The following is a 22,985-nucleotide window of genomic DNA, read 5'->3' as shown; positions in this document are numbered from 1 at the left end:
TGCTAAAGGCCATGTTGGTAAAAATTTAGATTAGAATAAAAAAATACTTAAACCTTGTAAAGATCAAAATGCTAATTAGACCATTCTGAAATGTTTTACAAGTTCATTGCTATTATGATTCAAGTATCATTAGAATACTATTAGATTATTTATCCCTCAAACATCAAACAGCATTTCTTTCACAAAATTAACTAAGAGCAAGACTGATAAGTGCACTTTTTACATAGGTAAGAATGTAAAATATAGCAAGGTGCAGGGAATGGGATAAGAAAACAGAAAAAAACCTCTATATACAAAAGCATAAAAGAATACAGTCAAAAAAGTGTGCCAATCAATGTACTGAGAATGCTTTACTTTCTGCAGCTTTCTTCTTCTTTTTACGTTTCTTTGACTTTTTCTCGCCCGATTCCACGTTCGTACCCATGTCAGACGCAGGTGTCGAAAAACCTGGAACATCCAGATTGGTTCTCTTTAGTATTAATCTTCAATTTCATTAATTAGCAGACAGAAAAAAAAAGTTTGCATCAAAACAAATGCAAGCAACCATTGAAATGAAAAACCTGTTTCACTAATACAAATGGCACAGCGATGACCAAAACGGAAAACCCAGAGTCCATAATAAAATCTTAACCTGAGTTTATTAACCTAACTAATTAATTACAAAATTGTTAATGTTAACTTAAATTAAAAATATGGGATAACCAGTATCGCTTTAGATGACAACCCATCCTCACACTAATATTCCATATAAATATGCCTCGTTACATTTACATATAGATACATTTACTGAAAACCGAGGAGAACTCGCTCAAAAAATAACAAAAACTTTATTGACATCAATTCTTGAACTATTCTGTTCCTCTGTTCTGTCATATATATATATACCAAATGTAACAGAAATAACAAACAGATCAATGCATGAACTTAGCCCTTATAACATCAACTGTACCTGTCCATGAATACAGTCATTTCAGTCTTTGAATTACCAACTTATTTGATCAGAGAACAACCTAATACTCTTACGAAAAACCTTCACAACTATCATTTAAACTATTATTGCGATGGAAATGAAATCATTATACAAAAAAATGCAGCATCAATAGCATTTTCTGGGTTCATATGTGTTTTGCACCTTATCTGGAATACACTTTTCCTTTGTCTATAATCATAAATTTTTGAAGATATGAGTGAAGAATTAAAGATTTGACCTTTTAGAAAAAAAAAGTTATTCAAATTTTCAGGTGAACACAATATGAACTTCAAATATTCATAAAATTTCTGAAAAAAAAATGAACTTTGCTCTTTAAAGTTACATTGGTAATAATAACAATATGGAACTAACGTAAATAAAACAATTGTAAAAGAGATATCAAAATACAGCAACAATACACAAAATGTGAAATATCAATTCCCCAATACTTACTTTTTGATGCCTAAACAATACAATGAAATGTGAAACAGTCAGTAAAAAGCGTATAATAAACACTATTCCAAAGATAGCTTATAGTTGCCTTTTGTTATACAGGGACCGATACTTGCCTGGTTGGTAGGGCATTTGTGGGTGTGGTCCAACAGGTGCCCCCTCCACTTGTCCTTGGTTCATGGGAGTGTACATCCTTGGGGGGAACTGGTGTCTGGGGGTAGAGTCCTGGGGGCCAGGCATCCTAGCCGCTGATGGATCAAAAGGCATGTGTTGCCCAGGACCTGGTGAGAACAAGTTCATGTACATGAAACAGGTATGCCTGCTTTGTTAACTATCAACTTATTAAAAGGGAAATGTTACTTGATATAGATCTCTGTTCAAGTTAATTTGGTTTTTTTTTTTTTTTTTTACCATTTAATCCACTCTTACCATCTTCGTTTATGAAATTGAAAATGAAGAATCTTTTCTGACTTAACTCGACTAATTGGAACAATAATTTTAATATGAATTGAGGTATACACATCTCCACTAATAGTACTGGTGCTTTGGGATTACAGGCAACCCTTTACCAAGTATGAACTTCTTATGTTTTTTTGGTTTTTTTGGGGGGGGGGGAAGGGGGGGGGGGGCAAAAAGTGCAGCAAGTTGTATCATGGACGTATACTGATAGATACATGTATAATGTTAAGGTTTTGTACCTGGAAACCGCTGCATGGGTTCCGCTGGGCCTGGCATCCTAGGGGCCGGGAACCTTCCTGTCTGATCATAGGGCATGGTTCTGGGGTCAAAGTACGGTGGCATCTGTCTCATCATCTCTGGTTTTTCTACTAATGAAAGACCAGACGTATAAACTTTGTGTCATGAAACATAGGACTTTTGTATCAAAATTAAGATAATCAAGTTTACTGAGTGTTTCTGCTTTGGGCACTGCAGAAATTAGATTTTAATAATTTCTTGTACTTTTATGTCTTGTTTTCATAACATTTTCATTCTAGAGCTAAGCCTTAACTTAAGTATATTTTCAAGATTTCATACAATAATGAATCTTATAAATATGATTTCATGTTAATAGTCTTGCGATTTTATGTAGAATAATATTAAATCTGCATTTATCAGATCCCAGTTCCAAACACTGCATGTCTGCAAAGGTTTAGCAGAAAGAAGAATTATTACAACCAATTGCTTAATGAATAAGGAGATGCATACCAGGTTCAGGCCCAGGCTTTGGCAGGCAGCCAACTCTTTCTCTTTGCTCTCTTTCCTGGTATTCTTCACTGAATGGGTTGTTATCCTGAAACAAGGTTAGAACATTCAATTTACTTTTTCCAGTCCCCTAGTTGATAGGAATCATTTCCAATATCTCTTTGCAAAGATCCAATGATTAATCATGACTGTGATAGAGACATGGAAAATGATGTCCAAATTAAAGATCACTATAACTTCCCAACTTGATTTTTAAGGTATGAGCAGACTTAAAAATGACATGTATTGTAATTTTCTATCATCACATCCCCCCTCCCCCCAAAAACCCCATAATTTTCCAGCATCCTCAATTTTGATTGGCCCATGTGTGATGAACCCTGCCTGTCTTAAACAAAATGAATGGGTTTTTTCTCTTTTACAAAATGAGTTTCACATTGAACTAATAATGAATTTATCACCAACCAGGTGTACAAACACAGCCCAGTACATAGGCTGTTAGTTAACAAATGGCAATGAAAGAGAAATAAATATAACTGCCAAAATATATATAAATGCCATATATACATGTATATACAAAAAATAAGGGTACATTGATGCAACACTTACAACTATAACATGATATATCAGAACAAAATTTGTGATCTAATGGAAGTTTTTCTTACTCAGACTAAATGAACATCACCGAGTACTCGAACTAACTAAACTTTGGACAGTGCAATAAAATGACATCTTTTTTTTTCACAGCTTCCTTTCTTATGATGAGCTTTTTAAACACATATATATTAATAACTTGCTTTATATGTCCAACTAGCTGGATGTTAATCTTTCTAGAAGTTTGGACTTTTTTCCAAGCTAAGACTAATTATACAAAATGTATTTATAATTCTTATGATTAAAAGAAAATATGCCAAAGACTGAAGATTTTAGTAAACACACAATAATTTAGTTTGAGATATTGCAGTTTACGAGTGTTAGAGAAAGCAAACTTACTCTGTGCATTGGATTGAGCGGTAAACAAAAAAGCAAATCTCTCCTCTCTGTCTCTCTCTCTTGATATATAAATCAAAATTAGCCCAGATATTCACCGAGTAAAGGGATACAGGGCAAGATAAATTTTTTTAGCCCCCATTAATACTTACTTGAATAAAACAAACAATCAACATACAATGTAACTTAATCTTGTGTTTTATGTACATGCTTCTGTACCAAATGATAGCCACTAGCAATGAAATTCAACAACTTTCATTGAATTCTCCTTACCAAAGCAAGTCTTCACAACACATAGATACACTTTGTCTAGTCATACCGTCCTATAACTATGAATTGTCATGCCTGTTAATTTTTAACATTTGAGGCAGGTGTGATGTTAATCAAACTATTGTTACCCAGGATTAGAATACTGCAATAAAACATACCCCCTCGCTCATTTCCATTTTATTAGAGATGTTAAATTGCAGTAGCCAAGAAGTGCACATTTCCAAAAATGGTACACAACTAAACCTTGGTTGAACTTTAGTCTTTAACTGATAACTGATTAAATGTAGGCATTCTGTTCTGGCCATCAGACATTAAGCATTGTGTTTAAATAAAATATTACTCAAGTTCAGTTAGGTTATCATTTACTTACAACACAAAAAGCATTAATTAATTAAGTACTGCATTTTCATTTGAAAGAACTATGCAAAAGAAAACAATCTCTTAATATCTTAGGTCATGGCAGAAGCTGCCTGAATGGCCGTAAATATGTAGTACATAAAACACGAACGAGAGAAAAAAAATTACGGGGACAACAGGATTGACTCCATAGCGACCCCAAATGTTACGAGAACAACATGACATAAAAACAACAAAGAAACGGAGACAAGTCAGGGCTACCCTAGTAACAGTGTAGTGGGCGGGTTATTTGGATCTGTCTGGATTCAGCAGATTGTTAGCTGAAGCGTTTTGTTTTGTGTGTCATGCTAAGGCCTGATACAGAGAAAATGTGACTATCTCACCTGTAGTATGGCTTTGGGCCCTGCCACTTTAGTCTTGTTATCCTGAATTGTAGGGACATGAATTATCTACTATTTGGATCATAAGTAGTATTGGTTAGACCATTAAAAAAATGCTACATATACCACATCCATCCTCAGTGGTTAATACAAAGCTGCCACATTCAGTGATTTTATGATTTTCTCACTTGGTAAATGCATGAAAACATTTTGCAGTCATTCCTCAAAGCAGCTTGCTTTCACAGCATCAAAAACATGTTAAAAGGTTAAGAACTACAGAATGATCTCTTTACAATTTTCACTTTGACTGCCATCACGAATGGTGCAATATTAAGTGATACAAATTAATGCTTAGCAAAACAAACATATTTTTTTTATATCATTCTTGGTAAATCACTTCATTTTTTTTTTTCAGGGAAAAATTCTGTCAAAATGATATTTCGGATGACATATCCAAATCAGTAAAATCTGCATGGCTTACATTTATCTAAACTTCAATTCTTGTTTTGAGACTTTTTTCCTTGACAGAATTTCTCCATGAATGTTAAGAACCACATAACCTGGGTCATATCTATAACCAGTCACTTACTTCTACCACTGTGTGTTTGGGACGCGGCCCACCCACTGCCCCGGGGATCTGCTGGTTCTGCCTTAACCTGTCCTGCATGTACTCATCATAAGCTTGTCTGGCCGAGGCAGTCAGTCTCGCCGAGCCCTGCTGACCGGGGATTCGGGGTTGTAACCCCCCAGGCGGAACATTCATAATGGCAGGGCCTGTTACTGGGGGCATCTGGCTGAAGGCCCAATCCTGTCCATAGCGCTCCTGAAAGTAGGCCTAACTTGTCACAGACTCGACTTTACATTAATTTACCGGTATAGGAAGTGGAATAGCTCAATCTTATCATTAAGCTGTCATAACACCTTTTTCTAAATCATTTGCAGCTAACAAATATATCTAATACACATTTAGCTTCAGGTGCTCTCTGAGTAATTGTAAAAACATCTATGCTCAATCCAATTGTTATGCTTTCTTAACACCCTCCTCTAATCAGTCACTGCTTACACATACATCTAATATATACCGGTACCTGAGATGCTAACAGAGTGACAGTAAATTTCCCAGTCTGTCTTACCCGTTTCTTGGTGCGGTAGTCCTGGGTCTGCATCTGGTGCTGCTTGACCTGTTTGCGGTAGCTTTCCAGCTGTTTCTGGAGACCAGCCTGCTCCTGTGTCACTCTCTCCAGCTCTGTCGCATCGTTTGCTGATGGCTCTCTACCCGTTTTCTTTGCCTGACATAATTCAAGAAGCAATTTCAGTGAAGCTAACAACAACAAATATATGAGCAAGTTTCACTCTTACAAAAATTAGTAAATTGATCCAGTCATATGTACATGTATATCGTTTCATTTAAAAATAATAATTTTTATGATAACAATAGAACATGTTTTGTGCCACGTACAACACATGTACAATACTATGTGCAGAGAATTTCATACATAAATATTACCTATATCTTAATGTTTATACCTTCCACTTTTATTCATAGGAAAAGAAAGCCGACTCTCACCTGCCTATTCCTTGCATTGATGGCTTTCTTGGTGCGCTTGCACTTGCCGATCTGTTGTTCCAGGGTCTTGACCTGCATCTCCAGATAGTTGCCATGCTTCATCAGCCAGTCCTCATACTGCTGCTGTTGTCTCTCCAGCTCAGGAGTTAACTCCCCTGATATCAAATGGGATTGTCAAAAAGGATTTTCAGAGTCATCAAAACAGTTTAGTGCATAACACAGCATACCTCATTTACACATGTGTAAAATGATGCTCAAAATATAAATAACTGATGTAGGATACCTAGTCCAGCTGAAGGACTGAAATGAATACTGACCTGTCATAGGGGGCTGGGGAGGAGGGGGTGGGGGAGTGGGTATCCCCATGGGGCCAACAACCCCCGGTGGCTGACCAACATAAGGTCCAGGCATCCTTGGAGGCATCTGCTGTCCCGGCATCCTCACAAACTGAGGCTGTCCTGGGGGAATCTCCGGCTGTCCATACGGTCGCTGGACATTCCAGTTAGGATCCACAGGGTGCCTAGGACAATTGTTATACACCAATACAATCTCATGCATATTTAGAAGCATAGTAATAAGAATTAAATTCAATGTCTGATAAAATACACACCTCATCCCCTCCATGCGAGGTCTATACTGGCCCATGGGCATCCCTGGTCTCGGTGGCTGTCCCATCATTGCCTCGGGGGGTGGGCGCTGCATCATGCCCATGGCTTGTTGCTGGGCTTGTCTCTGTTGCTCCTGTTTCTCCTATAAGTAAGCAAACACAAGTAGTTTGGACTTGTTAGTAAATACAAATTAGACCAAGTGTTGTTCTTCCAATAGTCATTTAACTACTACATTTATGAACATTAATTTTTGAGTGAATTAACTTTTTTTTCAATGTCCTATACAAAACATACTTGTGTCAGCTTAATCTTCCTGCTACCATCTTCATACTAAAATATGATAATGCTTTCTCAAAGTAGTACTTGACAAGATGACAATTATGATTATGTATATGGTGCAGAATGATACAGAATGTTTAATGTGCAGTTAGTGGCAGTGATATAATAGTAAGTAAACCATGGATTTCCTTACCTGTTCTAACAGATCTTGTATCAACAGAGGTTGGTCCTGTAGAAGCTGGGGCCGACCCCCTCCCGGAGCCCCGGGGGCAGAGGATGGAACTGAGGAGGTGGGGATTCCCATTGGAGGCCTTATTCCTGGCATCCTTTGACCGGGCATTCCATATGGTGGCATAGTAGCGGTGCTCTGGCTGGAGGGGGGATGACCCTGCATGTCTCCCGGCGTGTGGGAGGACTGAGAGGTAGCCATGTGTGGAACAGCAGACGGATCCATCGAGTGCATCTGTGAGGTGGCCGTCTCCATGCTGTGGCCCATCGGATGGGCAGATGCTCCTGAGAAAGGTGGTCGACTTCCATTCATAGAGGCAGGTACAGGATTCCTCATTCCATGCTGTGCCATACCAGACTGTCCTCCGTATAGTATACTTGTTGGTGTAGGAGTCAGTGTTGTAGCTCTAGGGGGTCCTTGCATCATGGGCTGACCGTAGGTTCCCTGCATGTATTGATTTGTAGGAGTGATGGTTCCTCTGGGTGACCTTTGACCTGGGCTTTGAACGGGTACTCCACTTTCCACTGTGGAGTATCCCGGCTGATTAGTGCTGCCGACAGGAAGTGAGAAGGATGGCTGTGGTTTGTTGGCAGCGTATGGTGACTGTGGGGCAGAAGAGACAGTTGGGGAGAAGGGAGACTGGGTCTGCGGGAATGGAGACTGCTGACTGTTCATGGGATTGAAGGGCGACTGAACACTTGGAGTCCTTGGGGATGGTATGTTGCTCCTGGGGGAAGGCATGATCTTGGGTGATGGTAAGCCAGGGGTAGGGGGTCCTTGCCCTGGGGGGTAGGTGGAACCTGGTGAGGGTTGGGTGGGGATACTCTGCATTTGATGGAGAGGGGAGTGCATTCCTGCTGAGTATGGCCCTCTGGATCCCATTCCTGGGAATCCCTGATCCACCCCTGGCTGTTTTCCTGATGGAGTCAAAGGTCCAGAACCAGGCGTTCTGGGCAGCTGCTCCTTCCCGGGCAGAGAGCTATCAGACTTGACTGAATCCCTCCTCTCCAGGGTAGGAGGCATGTGCTCTGAGCTCTGCTGCTGTAGCAGTGCAGCGATCTGACTGATGCTCTGCTGGTCCTTCTTATCCATTTCACTCATCTGGCCACTGCCCTCGGCACCAATCTTTCTTTCCTCATTCTTCTTCTGACTGAACTCCAAAAACTTGGACTGGAAGTCAGGAATTCCTCCTCCTGATTTGGATGAATCCAGATCTGAGTCCATCTTCTCTTTCGTCATCTTCATGTCTTCTTTGGAGTCTCCCTTATCCATAGAACCACTTTCAACATCATCAAGGTCATCAAATATACTCTTGTTCTCATCCAGATTCAGTTCAGTATCTGTGTCCACAAACTTGATGATGTCAAATGTTCCATCAGAACCTATGGGGAAAGAAAATGAAAATCTTGAGAACACTTAAAGAACTAAATGCCATACATTTCTTTAAAAATCATATCTTTGTTTTCAAAGGAAAAAATCATCTCATAGATACTAGGATACTATTGATTGGGGAATATTTATGTACTTAGAAGCTCCTCAATGTCAGCTTCATTCATCTGTTTGTCTTCCACCAGTTCTTTCTTCTCTTCCTTGGTCTCCACTGATTTCTCCTCCTCTCTCTGATCATGGTCACTCATCTTCCTCTGCTCCCCCATGGCCCCTGGGTTGATCCTACTCTGTTCCCCAGTCTCTGGGGGGTAGGACTTGTAAGTCTGGGGTTGGCCCGAAATGTTGGGCACCTGCTGCTGATTGGGGGGCACCTGTTGGCCAGGGACAGGGAAGCGGTGCTCCATCATGTTGGGGAACTGAGATCTAGGATCATGGCCAGCTAATGGATTCTGTCAAAATTAAATACAGATTGTAATGATATCCCACTGTCTTGTATATGGGCCAATTTGCCATCTCTTCCTCACAATACTTATTTGACACAGGAATTATTTAATGTCATGTTTCACAAAAATTATAAGGGCACTTCTCAAAATTTATATCAAATAAGGAGAGCGAATCTTTGAATCAATTAGGTTTTTCACTTCATGGCTACAGATTAGGACTGAATGATAGGTTTACCTGGCCTGGCCTGAGACTTGGGAGCTGTCCTGGGGACATCTGTGGAGAGTGTTTGGGGGAGTACATTTCTGGCATCATAGGGCCGTGGGGGCGGGGCTGCCTCATCTGTCCAGGGTGTACCCCCTCACTGTATGGAGGACGCATACCAAAGTTCTCCATGTCTGAATAAGACAGGAGATATAGATGTACTTTCAAACAATAACTGATTATATAAGAAAATAGATCATTCGTCATGTTACAAACGAAAGATAACAGATCATGTAACAAATAATAGATAACAGTTTTGAATTTTTTTTTAATGAATGTTTTATCATATTTCAGTTTAGACACTTATTAATAAGTTTATTAAAATTACCAATTCATAGTAAAAATGCATTAATTTTTGTTAAACATAAACGGAGTTCTCATTCAACAGAATACGTTAGATATCTGATCCTAAAGTACAAAAATAAAAGTATGAACTCTAATGATCACACAATTCTACAGGGTTGTGTACAAGAAGTTAGTCTGTGCAGAAGAGAGAGAACAATTCCTTGGTTAGATTTTCACAATTAAACAATTTTACAGGAAACAAACAATTTAATGGCAAAACAGAGAATGCATAATAGCAGTGCTTGAACATAGAAGTGCTTTGATTTGTGACACATCCATAAAAAGCTTATGATAATGTGAAATGGGTGGAAGAAATCAGATGTTTTTTTCTTCCTTTTTGTTACAAATAGACTGTCATATATAACAATCAGATAACAAAATTGATTTTCTACATGAGTCTTCATGCACTAAATGACAAAAAATAATTTTCATGGTTTCTAAATCCTAGAAAATGATCATACAGAGAAAACAAAAAATCTGTATTGATGAAAAGACTAAACGTTGTCAATCTATGGTTCATGCACAAATCTTCCAGCAGTAAACCCCTCAGACTACTGATGGAGAACCTACCCGTGGGGTGGGGGATTTGTCTGGGACCTGGCACTCGGGGTGGAGCCGGCGGCCACGCCCCTCTCGACACAGGGAATCGGGTCATCTCCTCAGAAGTAAAAGCTGTAGTAGAGAGCAGTGCAATGAAGACATCAGGGTGGAAAAGCAAACAGCACACATACATCAGTTGGATTAGTGATTAACATTGATGCCTTACAGTACTTCTATCATTATCTGGTACAGTGGGATACTTTTTTATGATCGCTAGATTAAGAATGCCTATATTAGATGGTTTGATGTACAAAATGTTATTGCAGTGAATAAGTTCTAAATACTGTGGTTATCATTATTCCTGGGCATCAATTTTTGTGGATTGAATGAAAATCAGTTTCAATGATACATATATCCATGGAAAATTATCTTATCATTACTATTTGTTACTAGTATTAGAAATTGCACTTCAATGAAATTAAATTTTACGGATCAACTCAACAACCAAATCCATGAAATTGGTATTCAATGAATATTGATGAAACCAAAGTACACACTGACTTTTACAAATTTTGTCATTTGAAACATGGTAATTTAAATGTCTTGTGACTTTATCCACCAGTATTTATATATTTCAAACATTGTTTTAACATTGAACATATAAGTTTATTATTCTGTGAAGCTTTTCCAAAAGGTGATGAGATTCTTAAAACATTTGCCCATTTTCCAAATCAATTTCTTTTTTCATATTTAAAAATTAGAAATCTCTTCTAAGTTAATTGAAAATCCCTGAATTCATGTATCACTTAGTTGTGTAGGTAACAGTTTTATCCCTCCACAGTACAACAATAAACAAAGAACATGTGACATTACCAGCAAACAATACTGAATAGCCAGGTTATACAAGACGTCAACATTTCAATGCCCAAAATATTATTACATGTACTAGTACATGAACCAGTAGCTTAATAATTCAATGGAATACAAAATGAAAAAAATTTCAAATGAATATTGTTTTTATGCAAATATTCAAATTATTTGTATTGTGTTATTATGTACTTAAAATTATGTGTGGGTAAACTAACTGAACAACCCCATTTTCATTATTGTGTCCTTTTTCTGACCCGATAGTCATGGCATTAACCAATTCCAGACTTCTTTATACTTGGTTGCTTCCACATCTATTTCACAAATAACAACCTCCATATTCCATAAAGAAGTCAGACAGAGCAATATACAGAGATGCCAGACAAATGTTGATCAGATCTCTGCAGCAATGAACTACCCTTACCCTTTTCAGTAAATAGTTAGTTTGAAAGCTTTAAATACATGTTTTTTATTAATTAGTGAACATACATTGCAACACGCCAGCCCCCTTCACCATATCTTTACATGTAATGCGGTCCATTATTTATTTCAATCACGATCAGTAATCATGAATTACTCCCAGTATTTTGGGCTATATTGTATGTTCTTAACATGTATAGTCAAGATGTGGAGGTAGTTACCCATTATTTCCCCATGACTGCTGTTATTAAATTCTCTCAAACACATTCTTTATAAATTCTACTTGTTAGTAATTATCAATAAATCTAAAAATGGGTAAGTCCCTCCTGCTAATGATAATGAGGCACAACAAGTATTTCAGCAAAGTTTTAAAATGTTATTGATGTAAATTGAATGGTGCAATGACATACACTACATGAACAAAGTGCGTAGAGTGTTGGGAGTGTGGTTTTACCTTGTGGATGATTCTCCCAGGGGGGCTGTGGTGGTTCGGACCCCTTCCCCTGCCTCATCCGGGACTCGGCCTGCTTGTGGAGGATGTTCCTGACCTGTTGACTGGTCTCTCCGGAGGAATTCTTGTCCTGCAATCCCTGTTTGTCAATCAAATGGAGTGAGATTTTGGCTAGTTTAACAGTCTCAACTGACAGTTTTTTCAAAACATCCAACAAGTGTTGACGTATATATGGGAATTCTTTTTTGAGAGAGAGAGAGAGAGAGAGAGAGAGAGAGAGAGAGAGAGAGAGAGATTGATTTTGCAAACAGCACTCTACACTCCATCAAGAAATTCAAACCAATGTATGTGTGTACATCATGCCACAGACAATTCTAAGAGACAAATATGGTGTCTTTAACTGCTTTAAAACTCCAGTAAAAAGAGAGAAACTTTTCTACTTTTCAAATATCTTTTTAAAAAATCTGAAGTTTAAGTTTTACAATAACTTTCAATTTATATTGATAAATGAAGTAGTTGTTTTTAAGAAATTATGTAAAGTACTTTGGACTTAACTATTATTTAAGACTTTTACAATATGGCAGATTTTTGCAATAGATTTAAATAAAAATTGAAAAGTTAATATAATATATAAAGGATGTAGAAGGAGAACAAACTAATCAACACATAACCACAAAGGAGAAAATGAAAAACAAAAAAGAATGCTTCTTTGTTCCAGGTATGATTTTTTCAAAAATTATTTTCTTCAGAAAAAAATAACAAAGGCATAGATATGTCACTTCTTGTAGGCAGAAAGTAGGTGTTTGTGTAAATTGCCCATTTGGAGGATGAATTTACTGATTCAGAAGTTCAGTGCGCTGTGATGCCCTTGCATTCCTTATTTATTTTTTCTTTTCAAGTCCTTCAAAAAGAAGATGAGGGAATAACCTAGCGCAAATGCCCATTGGTTTAATAGAAAATATCTTTTCAAATTCAATGTTTTCCATTTAAATCTATTTAATAATTTTATAATACAAGTTTGCAAAAGCACAATTTTTAACCCTTTTCAGTTTTAAATATTTTAACAAAATAAGAAAAAAAATTGTGCCCATGTTCTGGTGGTATCGAACCCACAACCTAAATACCTAGTTCCGTAAGGTTACTTAAGGTGTGGTGCGGTAACCACTGAGCCATTTCAGTCCCAACAAATTGTGTTTTTTTAATGCTAAATGGAATTTTGGCCACAAATATGCGGGCTTGTATCATTTTTCTAAAACGTTCAATTACTAGGATACAAAATCATATTTAAAATGTATAGTAGGTCATTACTCCACATTTTTGCTGATTGAAATCAGTTCATTTTCCATAAGACCTTATTTAGACTATGACAAAATATGGAGCACAGATTAACAATATAAAATAAAAGACACATAAGTTTTAAAAAAATGACACAATATGGAGTTTTGATACACCAGTTTAAATCAACATATTTCAAGACCTGAACATATTAAAGGGTTAAAAAAAATTTCTTAAAAGAATTTACAGCTTGTATATATTTTTATTTTGCAGTATTTTTTTCATCCTAAATTAAGCATTTTACGAGCCTTACTCCCCCATCTTCTTTACCTTTCCCTAAAAAAATCTAAATCAATCTGAAATGTTAGGTTATGTTAAAGATGTAAGTAATTACCAGTATTCAAAATACATTTATGTGTCTCATGTTATTTCAATATAGAGTGCAGGTTAGATATTATTCTAAAGTACAGGTGCTAACTATGTTAAAAGAAAAGCACGTGCAAACTACGTCAGTGACAGAACCCAGCAACAGGTGCTACGGTCTCCAGGTGTCTATACACCTGTACAGGTGTACTGACACACACATGAAGAGGGGGGGATGGTTTGGTAAGTCTGCATTCAACAGTCATACAAATGTAACCCAGGATTATCAGGTTCAGCATTTAGATAAATATTCCAAACATATGGTAGGATCAAAGATATCGGGAATTTAAGTCCCATTCATGCATGCCGTAATGAAAATTAAACAAAAAAAAAACAACAAGGATTTAAGGATCTATCATGCCATTCCAGATTCCAGTTTAAAACCTGATCAGCATGCCATTAAAATTATACATAAAAACTTTTTCGGAGGTAAAAGTTTCAAATCAGTAACTGTGCTATGAAGGGGTTACAGCTGCCATGCATGTCTTCACCCCGTCAAGAACAGAAGACAATCCTGTCATTCTAAGACTTACCAAATAAGGATGTTTAATAGAGGAAAACATTCCAGAGAAAGGGAAAAGTGCATGACGTCTACTGGCAGCAGCATACATCTGCTGTAACTATGGCAACAAAAAAAGGTCAAAGGTCAGCATTAATGTCTACCATCAACTCAAAAGAGAAATAAGCCAGTGAGTAAATTAAAAAAAACGACAACAGAAAAACATCAACTAAAATTATGCTGTTTAAGTTCTACAACATCAAGATTTTGAGATGTGTGTAAACAATCTTGTCTCGCCTGGAGTGTACAAGTACTGTCAATCCTGGTGGATCGAAATATGTTTATTGAATACGGTACCCAACAAAATAGTCTGGATTAATACACATCTCGATAAAACAAAAAATGCCAAAAGCTGGAAAATTTGACATCAATATAAAGAATTGTTCCCTTAAATACTGAAGTGTCAATATAACTTGCGTCAAAATAACTAAGCACCCCTTCTTCTTTGATCAATTTAATCTGCAAGACAAGATTGTTTATTTCATACTTAAGATGTTAAAGACTGTTTCAAGCATGAGCTCTCTATGATTATTAGTTGTATTCCAGCTAGTGTAAGTGCCATGCATTCAATCTTTTTATTAATTGATGGGGATCAAATACACATTATATATTGTAGACATTAGGCATGTAATATATAAATAATACTAAGTAAAGATGCTGTCACCAAATGTCCTTACTCTCTCTTAGATATTATAATAAATAAATAACTCTGAGGCTAGTTTACTTGAAGTAAAGTTGTCCACACTTCAGCAAGGTTCTATAACTTGTAAATCTAGGAATTATTTGTAATTATCACAGAATTTGGCTTTTGTGTTAGAAAGAGTGCAGTAGTCAGACAGTGGTTCTAACACATGTTGGTACTCTTCAACATAATCATCAACTTTGGCAGTGGTAAAATGGAGAAAATTATTCCAATATTTCTATCATAGTTCAGCTGAGCTAAAAATCTATAATTCTGTGAAAGAACCTACATGTAATTCTATGGTTAATTTCTATTAATTCATTGATAAAATTTAAAGAATAGACAACATTGTAAGAAATTTTGGGGGCTGAAAACTGGACAACCATTAAAGAAGCATCTGCCTCAATTGCAGTATGACCCAAATATCAAAGTCATCATACTGTAACAACTATTTGTTTTGCTCAAAATCTTTGGATATGCCCACAAATATAATATAGAAATATAAATTGGAGTCATGAAAAAAAAAATTCTTATCAGGGCTCTCGATGAAATTCGGCTCCAGTTCCACTACAGCTAGTGCTCCATTAAACACACACATCCCCCTTCCCCACATCATATTTTGATCACATGAGCCTTTGTACGACATGTACAAATACTGAAAACCAACTTTTATTTGTGACTATTTTATTTCATGATTTACAGGTGGTAAATGTTTCATGCTATTTCTGGGAACTGATTCTTTGTTCAGATGTTACACAAATACAGGAGACTTAAATTGACTGGTTCAGTGAGATTTATTCACAAATATGAGGCTCCTTTGAAACTTCAGCCATTTTTTCTCATGTAAAAAAGTTGGTTTACAGTAATAAGTTAATCTAACAATCTGATAACCTTCCTAGATGGTGGGCAAGTGGTGTGGAAAGGAAGAGTAAGGACTAAATCAAATAGTCAACTATCAATGCCTGTTAAGTACTGTTTAACAAAGTGATGAAAAGTTTTTATTGCAAACATCATTCACGACTAGTTCAAAGTTACATGTTTTACTTCTTCGAAAACTTTCACTCAAAAGCAAATGATGTTTACAAAGGAGGTGCTTAAACCTATTAAAAGTCAAGCAAGGATTATTCCACCAGTGCTTTTAATGTTGCTCTAGTGAGGAGTGGTAAAACATTAGATTAGTATGCAACAGAAAGCAGTCTAGTGAACCCTCCATCACCCCAACACTTGTCATAATCTAAAAGCCAGTGTAAAATAAAGCTTTGTTTTGAAATATAAATTAATGGGAAAAAGCACAGTCATAAAGAATATCTAATATTCTTTAAATTGTAAGTTCTTAACCAGCAATCTGTGCCTGATTTGAGTCTTCTTATTTTTCAGCAGAGTTTACTTCTCCATTTTCTGAACTTGTACACTGTACATACAAACTACCCAATAAAAATATTTTATGTACTATACTACAGTTCAACTTTGATATCTCAAACACTAATATTTCAAATACAATGGATATGTCAAAGTGATTTACAAGTCCTAGCTACTTATTTCTTAAGTATTTTACCCTTGATATCTCGAATACTTGGATATCTTAAAGTTTTTAAACAGTCCCATCTAGTTCGAGATATCATAGTTTGACTGTATATGTATCTTGGATCTAAGAAGATGAAGATGGGTGATCTGCCTTGCATTGGGATAAAAAGAGAGAATAACCACTAAGCAGTACTATTCCTATTGTTTAACTAATTGACAACCTTCCTTGCACTTACTGCTGACTGTTCCCTTGGTGGCTCCATTCCTGGGTGCAATGGTTGTGCATACAGGTCGGGCCTGGCCATAGATTGAGATGTTGGGGGCCCTGGGGGTCTGAATGGATGCCTCATGCCTGACTGTCCTGCCATTCTGTAGATATCAGGGGCGGTACTGGGAAGTGGCTGGCCCATGGAACCTGGAACAGAAGAGGGTGGGTAGGGCGATCGAAGATGATCCCCCATGCCTGGATACATGTCCGCACCCTGTTGTCGTCCTACGATGTCTGGATTTTGACCGTCTCCTCCCGGTCTTGGACCAGGTGTGTGGGGAGGGAAGGCATATGGGTCATCACTGTGAGAGGTCTGGGTGGCTGGTACAGAGGACTGGCGGGTAAACGGAGGCCTATGGATTCCTTGTGGGGGGACCATCCCTGGCCTTGGCGTATGTGGGGGGTGGGCATATGGATCATATGGGTGACCTGGATGGCCAGAGCTCATGCCTTCAGCAGGAGTAGCTGGGGGATTCTCATAGGGATCTGACTCCTGAGCCTGACCAGGCCACTGGATTTTGGACGGAGACTTCTGAGGAGTCTGTGGGGTAGAGGGAGGCTTGGCATAGGGATCTTGACTGTATGGATCCATTCCACCCGAGGGATTGCGTGCCATGGGTGGCCTCTGGGGCCCACCTTGAGGATGTCGCATTCCAGGGTGTACCATCACTGCAAAATCATCAGTTTCTCCCTCTGATATTCAGATTTTAATGTATATCAGCAATAAGAAAATATTACTTAAATAATATCGCTCAGTTATCAAAATCAATGCCTTTAGAATATGTTCCAACAATGAAAATTATGTCTTTTGCTGAGATAGTTATATCAATAGAATAATCTAAGGCATGTTCAAAGTAAAGAAAACATTTAGCTGTACCTGTGTTGTAAGGGTCACCATGACCCACCATCATTCTAGGATCCTGTGGGGTACCGGGGTGACTCAGGGGGCTCTCTGGTAAACTACCAGGCATCTGTCCAGGGGAGTGACCTAGAAAAAATTACAAAATTAAAAATAGGTATATCTAATATTCAATGAGCCTCTATGACATCATCTTCTTTTTTCTCTAAAGAAAAATTTTAAATCTTGATACAGAGATATAATAAAGTAAAAATTCTGAATATTATTTCAGCACTCATCATAAAAAGGTTTGTAGATTCTATGATTGTCCTACCTTCCGGTGTGGTCACCATTGAGGGGTTACTTGGTACTCTGTTGGAGGGACTCAGGACGACTGGTGACCCTAGGTCTGAAAGTAAAATTGACTCCATGCAGGGCAGGCAAAAAGTAAATTGCCAAAGAAACAGAATTATGGTGTCTGACCATTGGTCCACCAAATATTTTTAGCCCTGTATCAAGTACCTGACATGCTGTAACTGTAGGAAATAAACAAACAACTCACTGTCAGCAGCTGCTGGTGGGGGGTAAGGCATTTGTCCCTGTGGCCCTGGGGGTAAGGGAGGCCCCATAGGCATAGATGGAACCTTAGTCTTTGGCTTCTTTCCATCCTGTGTCTGGAATTAAAAAAAACCACCAATGAAATTCTTTATTAGCAATAAACAGCAGTAATAAAATGTTTCTTAAACTTACTCATACAGTAAGCACTCAACGGCTTCTTTTTAATTTTACGATGAAATCATGCAGAAAGAGATGTAGAGCTACCTTTATATTGGCTCTGTTTTTGCGTGCCTGTGTCTGAAAGTATTAAACAAACATGGTATTAAATATACATGTTATAAAAAGTTTTCTTTCGAACACAAAAATACAATATGAATTACACATTCACCTCATCAATAATTGTTTAAAATTGTGCTAAAACAAAGTCTCACCAAAAAAGGTTGTTTTTCATCAGAGGATAATTCTCTCCAAGCTTTGGCAATCTTCTTGACTCTCTCAGACCAATCTATAAGACAAATATCAAAATGCTCTTCAAAAGTACAATCTAAATATATTTTCTCCTCCCCCCCCCCTTAAATATGTGTTTCTAATTATATTCACATATTCATATATACACTGAACTAATATATAACAACAGAACTAATGTGGTACCTGGGTACTGCTGTTTGAACTCAGGGTGGCGGAGATTGCAGTACAGCACCGCTGAAATGGTGGCACTCTCTCCTAGGTCCTCATCACACTCCCACTTCAACATGTTACGTCGGCTGGAAGTGGATCCCCCACCTTCTTCCTCTGTAGCCACCTGCTGCCAGGGGGGCTGGTCACCACCCATACCCCTACACACCAGATCAACACAAATAAGCTACTCTTTCGAGTCCAATATCCCAACCCATACCCATGTAACTCCAGATCAACATACTCTCAACATATTCACTCCTTTTAACTTTAAATGAGTTTATGATTTTTGATCCCTCCAGTTTTCTTTGCTTGACCTTAGATAAACTGAACCGTAGAAATAAATGAGAAGAACATTAGTCCATACCTGAAGTCTGGTCCATAAGGAAGCTGGGGCATTCCTGGGGGCATCTGTCCTGGGTGTGGTGGCATGTGGGGTGGTAGTCGTGGGACAGAGCCAGCCATGGGGAACTGGGGACCACCTCCGTGGGCAGCTATAAATACATGTATACATATGATAGACATGTGATCATTAATGAAAAATGAGTAATTTACAGGACTTTCCATAGAACTGTTTGTTTGTGCAGACTACAAAGAGTTTCATGGAAGCACACGCTGCCAGCATACCTTGACTAGGATCTTCCTCAGGCGGTAATACTCCATTAAATATATCATCCACTTCTTGACCATTGATCGGGGGCAGATCTACAGAACAATACAAATAAAGTATCAAGAATTTATAGACTCAATAATCTGAACAATCAAGTACTTTATGAAAGTAAATCCTTGAAATTAATAACTATTTAATTTTAGTTGGACTTTTTTCTATGCAAAAAATAGGTATGGATCAAAAGCTCTATGCATTTTCTACAACACTTTAATCATTTGACATACATATTCAAGAGACAAAAGAACAGGTGCCCACATAAATGTACACATCTTCGCATGCATTGAATCAACAGCATGATTACAGAAATAATAGAAGTAAATAAGGACTCCGTGATGAGGAATTCTTCTATAAAATAAGCACTGACCTTCAGCATGCTCAGGAAGTAGGTCAACGTCGATGTTCTCAATTGACAGGATGTCGGGGAGCTCCCCGCTTCCCGATGCGCCTGCCTGACTGGATGTTGGCTGCTCTTCAGACATGGGCAACTCTGTCAAACAGGTCAGCGTCAGCATGATAAGGGGCAAGGAACAGCACACATCACAACAAAGAATCTTATACATTTACTTATATTTTAAAAGTTTATTGTCTTCAGGCATTTAAAATGTCTCTGTTTCGGCTTGCTTACTTGCAATCAAGATGCTTAGTAAGAACTTACCTCCTTCTTTGAAAATGCTAAATATATCATCATGTGGCAGCTCGAGGTCTGGCAGGACATCCCCTGTGATTATATTGTATACTTTTGTTATATGAAATTATCATGAATTTATGAAACTTTATTGTCTTATAAATGCTATTCCCATTCTGGAATCTTGATAGCTTGAACATTGTCCATGCACTTACAATAAAAACAAAATGTTTTGTGTAAGCACAAAAAAACATGAGTAAAAAAATGTAATTGTGGATATAATATTACAGTAAATAAAACAGCTACAGCAAACATGCTTAAAACAAACTCAACTTTAAAAAGTCAGTTTCACTTCACTAATCTTAACATATCAGTTTTAACAATTAAGAATTATGATAAAACAAAATCTGTTGTCCCTGCACTTCACTCTTTGTTTTAGTGCATAGTACTTTGAGTTAAGTTTCCCCTGTACTCACCTATAGGGTTGATTTCGTCCCCAGTGCCTGGGAAGCTGGGGACCATTGACGCCCCCGAGGAGAGGACTGACTGCGAGGTTCCCACAGAGGGGAGGGTGGAGGGTAGCTTAGTGTTGCTTTGGCTCAGTTCAGGGAACAGTGAGGGCTGGGGGATGTCCTTGGGCAGGTTGGGGGTAGAGGCCCTGGATTCTGTATCCGAGTCCGAGTCGGCTCGGTGACCTTGTTTGACCTTGGCTTTGCTTTTGTCAAGGATATCTTTTCCAAAGAAAGCTTCCTACAACATCAATACATAAAACAATCAGTAACAAAGAAAATATTGGCACACAAGTAAAATATACATGTAGATATCAAAAATAATAATATATGATACCCTAGCAAAAGTGTTCTAATGCCATACATAATTGCAACCAAAATGTAGAAGCACCTGTAAATAATTGGGAAAACTGTTTTCGAGTTGACTTTTCTTGCGAGCTTGGCGTTTCCTCTGTTTCTTCACTTCCCCTTCCACTAACAGAGGGACAGGCTCTCCATCTTCACCTGACAAAATCAAACCATGGATCATGATCTGGTTACAGTACAGTGAAAACATGAAAAGATAAAAAATCTGTTTAAACCCAATCCATTTCTTATACATGTAGTACAATTCAAATCTGGATGTTTATCAAGCTATTTCCTGTCTATTTATAGCTTTAAAACAGTTTGCAGACATCTCTTTTGCTTGAATGTGTAAAGATGCAGGCGTTCAACTGTAACATAAATTGACCTATGTAACCTTCAACCTCTTACCTTCAGGTCGTGGCTGTCCATCAGCCATTTCAGCAGAGACCTCTGACATCTGTCTTTTCACATTGGTCTGCCTTGATCGTGCTTTAGCAATGAATCCTCCCACACCTTAAACAAGCAAACACATTAAAAAACTATCATCACTCAAATAGTCTAATCAAAACAAGATTCAACCCCCTTGGAACAAGTATTTATACATCTTATTTGCCTTTATGTGCTATTAAACGTTACATTTTCGGACAGGTACATGTAAATTACAAACCTAGACCAATGGTGGTCCTCTTCTTTCTCTCCTTTTTCTCACCCTCGGCTGGGATCCCTGAGGGAGCCTGACTGGTGGGGCTCAGCAGGAGGGGGTCACCCTCCCCTCGGGCTTCAGCTGTCACAGGGGTAGACAACTCACTGCTCTCGTCCATACCATCTGTAAACATAGAAAACGCTGTTATTATTGTTTTTCATATGATCTTTAAATCATTAGAACACATACATGTAAATTTTATTCATTTCCATTAGAACACAAATACAAAACGCCATCAAAATATACATATGTAGTTGTCAAATCAGTAACAAAGAACGTGATCATTGTGAATAAAATCTATTAATAAAATCCTACACTAAAGACACAAATGGGCTGATTGCACATTTAACTTCTGAATCAATATATTTATGTGATCTAGTGTTTTTGTACTTTTTAAGATCATCAAGTCTGATGACAACGAAGAAGAAATCAATTACCTTTCTCCTCATCCCCCTCAGTGGACATCTGGGTTGCTAGGCGTTGCCCTGGCAACATGTCAACAGACAGTCGTTTGTTGTTGCGTCTCTGTCGTTTGACTTTGGGGATCTGAATGGTGATTTCCTGCATGTGTTGGACCCCTGTCTCTGATAAATAGACTCCATCCATCAAGTAACGCTTCTGTGGAATTGGCTCTGTAAAACACCGTGTCAAATTACATCCATGTTTAATGTCGAAACATAAGTTCTTTGTTTGAAAGAAAGTGTACAGAGATCTTAATAATCTGGGATTTACCAAAACCTTATAGACTAAGTGACTCTTGAAAATTTTATGAGTCTATCACAAAATGTTTAATAAAAGATCAAACAATATTCATTTTGTCCATTCCTATATGTATAAAATAAAAAATAAACACATACAACAAAATTCTCTAAAAATTGTCTATTAATTGTACATTTATAATCATTTTGACACACATTCAGAAACATTAATGGGTGCAAGCAACACATGGCAAGAAACATCTTGAGTAAATAGGCATATTGTAAACATATCCTTCTTCAATAGAGCTAGTTGTGAAACCAAAACATTGTCTGTAAAGCATGTGGCAACTTTTATGGGGGTTGTCTGGTTTATAGTTTAACTTCATTCTTCATTTCCTCTATCCAGAAGTAGAAAAATATTAGAAAATTGCTATGACCACTGGTCTAGCCTTGATAATCATTAACACAGATCTGAGACCTGATAATGCATACAATACAACAGAGCCAACTGTGAACAGGCAATAAACAAGATTGTATAAATCAGCAACATACATGTATAAATGTTTATCTTTCCAAAACTAAAAAAAATAATATCAATATTGACCTTGACTTC

The 22,985-nt window shown here is 37.6% G+C and overlaps 1 protein-coding gene across 14 annotated transcripts in view; it reads right to left on the bottom strand.

Moving 5' to 3' along the window:
* LOC105330921 (histone-lysine N-methyltransferase 2C-like) overlaps window positions 1–22,985 on the bottom strand; it is a 38,882-nt gene that overhangs the window by 4,042 nt on the left and 11,855 nt on the right. For 4 of the 14 annotated variants that reach the window (XM_066086098.1, XM_066086106.1, XM_066086100.1 and 1 more), the window contains 33 exons: window positions 22,112–22,306; window positions 21,639–21,797; window positions 21,380–21,484; window positions 21,018–21,130; window positions 20,594–20,867; window positions 20,148–20,210; window positions 19,857–19,979; window positions 19,450–19,527; window positions 19,190–19,316; window positions 18,799–18,983; window positions 18,579–18,652; window positions 18,412–18,444; window positions 18,152–18,263; window positions 17,924–17,998; window positions 17,629–17,739; window positions 16,720–17,420; window positions 14,252–14,338; window positions 12,024–12,159; window positions 10,313–10,414; window positions 9,371–9,531; window positions 8,829–9,141; window positions 7,268–8,685; window positions 7,090–7,125; window positions 6,798–6,937; window positions 6,505–6,707; window positions 6,188–6,342; window positions 5,754–5,909; window positions 5,210–5,443; window positions 4,624–4,665; window positions 2,630–2,714; window positions 2,122–2,250; window positions 1,540–1,704; window positions 355–447 (listed from right to left, as the gene is read on the bottom strand). In XM_066086098.1, the coding sequence (XP_065942170.1) occupies window positions 355–447; window positions 1,540–1,704; window positions 2,122–2,250; window positions 2,630–2,714; window positions 4,624–4,665; window positions 5,210–5,443; window positions 5,754–5,909; window positions 6,188–6,342; window positions 6,505–6,707; window positions 6,798–6,937; window positions 7,090–7,125; window positions 7,268–8,685; window positions 8,829–9,141; window positions 9,371–9,531; window positions 10,313–10,414; window positions 12,024–12,159; window positions 14,252–14,338; window positions 16,720–17,420; window positions 17,629–17,739; window positions 17,924–17,998; window positions 18,152–18,263; window positions 18,412–18,444; window positions 18,579–18,652; window positions 18,799–18,983; window positions 19,190–19,316; window positions 19,450–19,527; window positions 19,857–19,979; window positions 20,148–20,210; window positions 20,594–20,867; window positions 21,018–21,130; window positions 21,380–21,484; window positions 21,639–21,797; window positions 22,112–22,306 (6,183 nt within the window). The remainder of the gene's footprint in view (window positions 1–354; window positions 448–1,539; window positions 1,705–2,121; window positions 2,251–2,629; window positions 2,715–4,623; window positions 4,666–5,209; window positions 5,444–5,753; window positions 5,910–6,187; window positions 6,343–6,504; window positions 6,708–6,797; window positions 6,938–7,089; window positions 7,126–7,267; window positions 8,686–8,828; window positions 9,142–9,370; window positions 9,532–10,312; window positions 10,415–12,023; window positions 12,160–14,251; window positions 14,339–16,719; window positions 17,421–17,628; window positions 17,740–17,923; window positions 17,999–18,151; window positions 18,264–18,411; window positions 18,445–18,578; window positions 18,653–18,798; window positions 18,984–19,189; window positions 19,317–19,449; window positions 19,528–19,856; window positions 19,980–20,147; window positions 20,211–20,593; window positions 20,868–21,017; window positions 21,131–21,379; window positions 21,485–21,638; window positions 21,798–22,111; window positions 22,307–22,985) is intronic. The other 10 variants (XM_066086107.1, XM_066086101.1, XM_066086109.1 and 7 more) reach the window with 10 other exon arrangements.

Source organism: Magallana gigas, chromosome 5, assembly GCF_963853765.1.
Source record: "Magallana gigas chromosome 5, xbMagGiga1.1, whole genome shotgun sequence".
NCBI lineage: Eukaryota > Metazoa > Mollusca > Bivalvia > Ostreida > Ostreidae > Magallana > Magallana gigas.
This window is presented reverse-complemented; position numbering and strand designations above follow the sequence as displayed.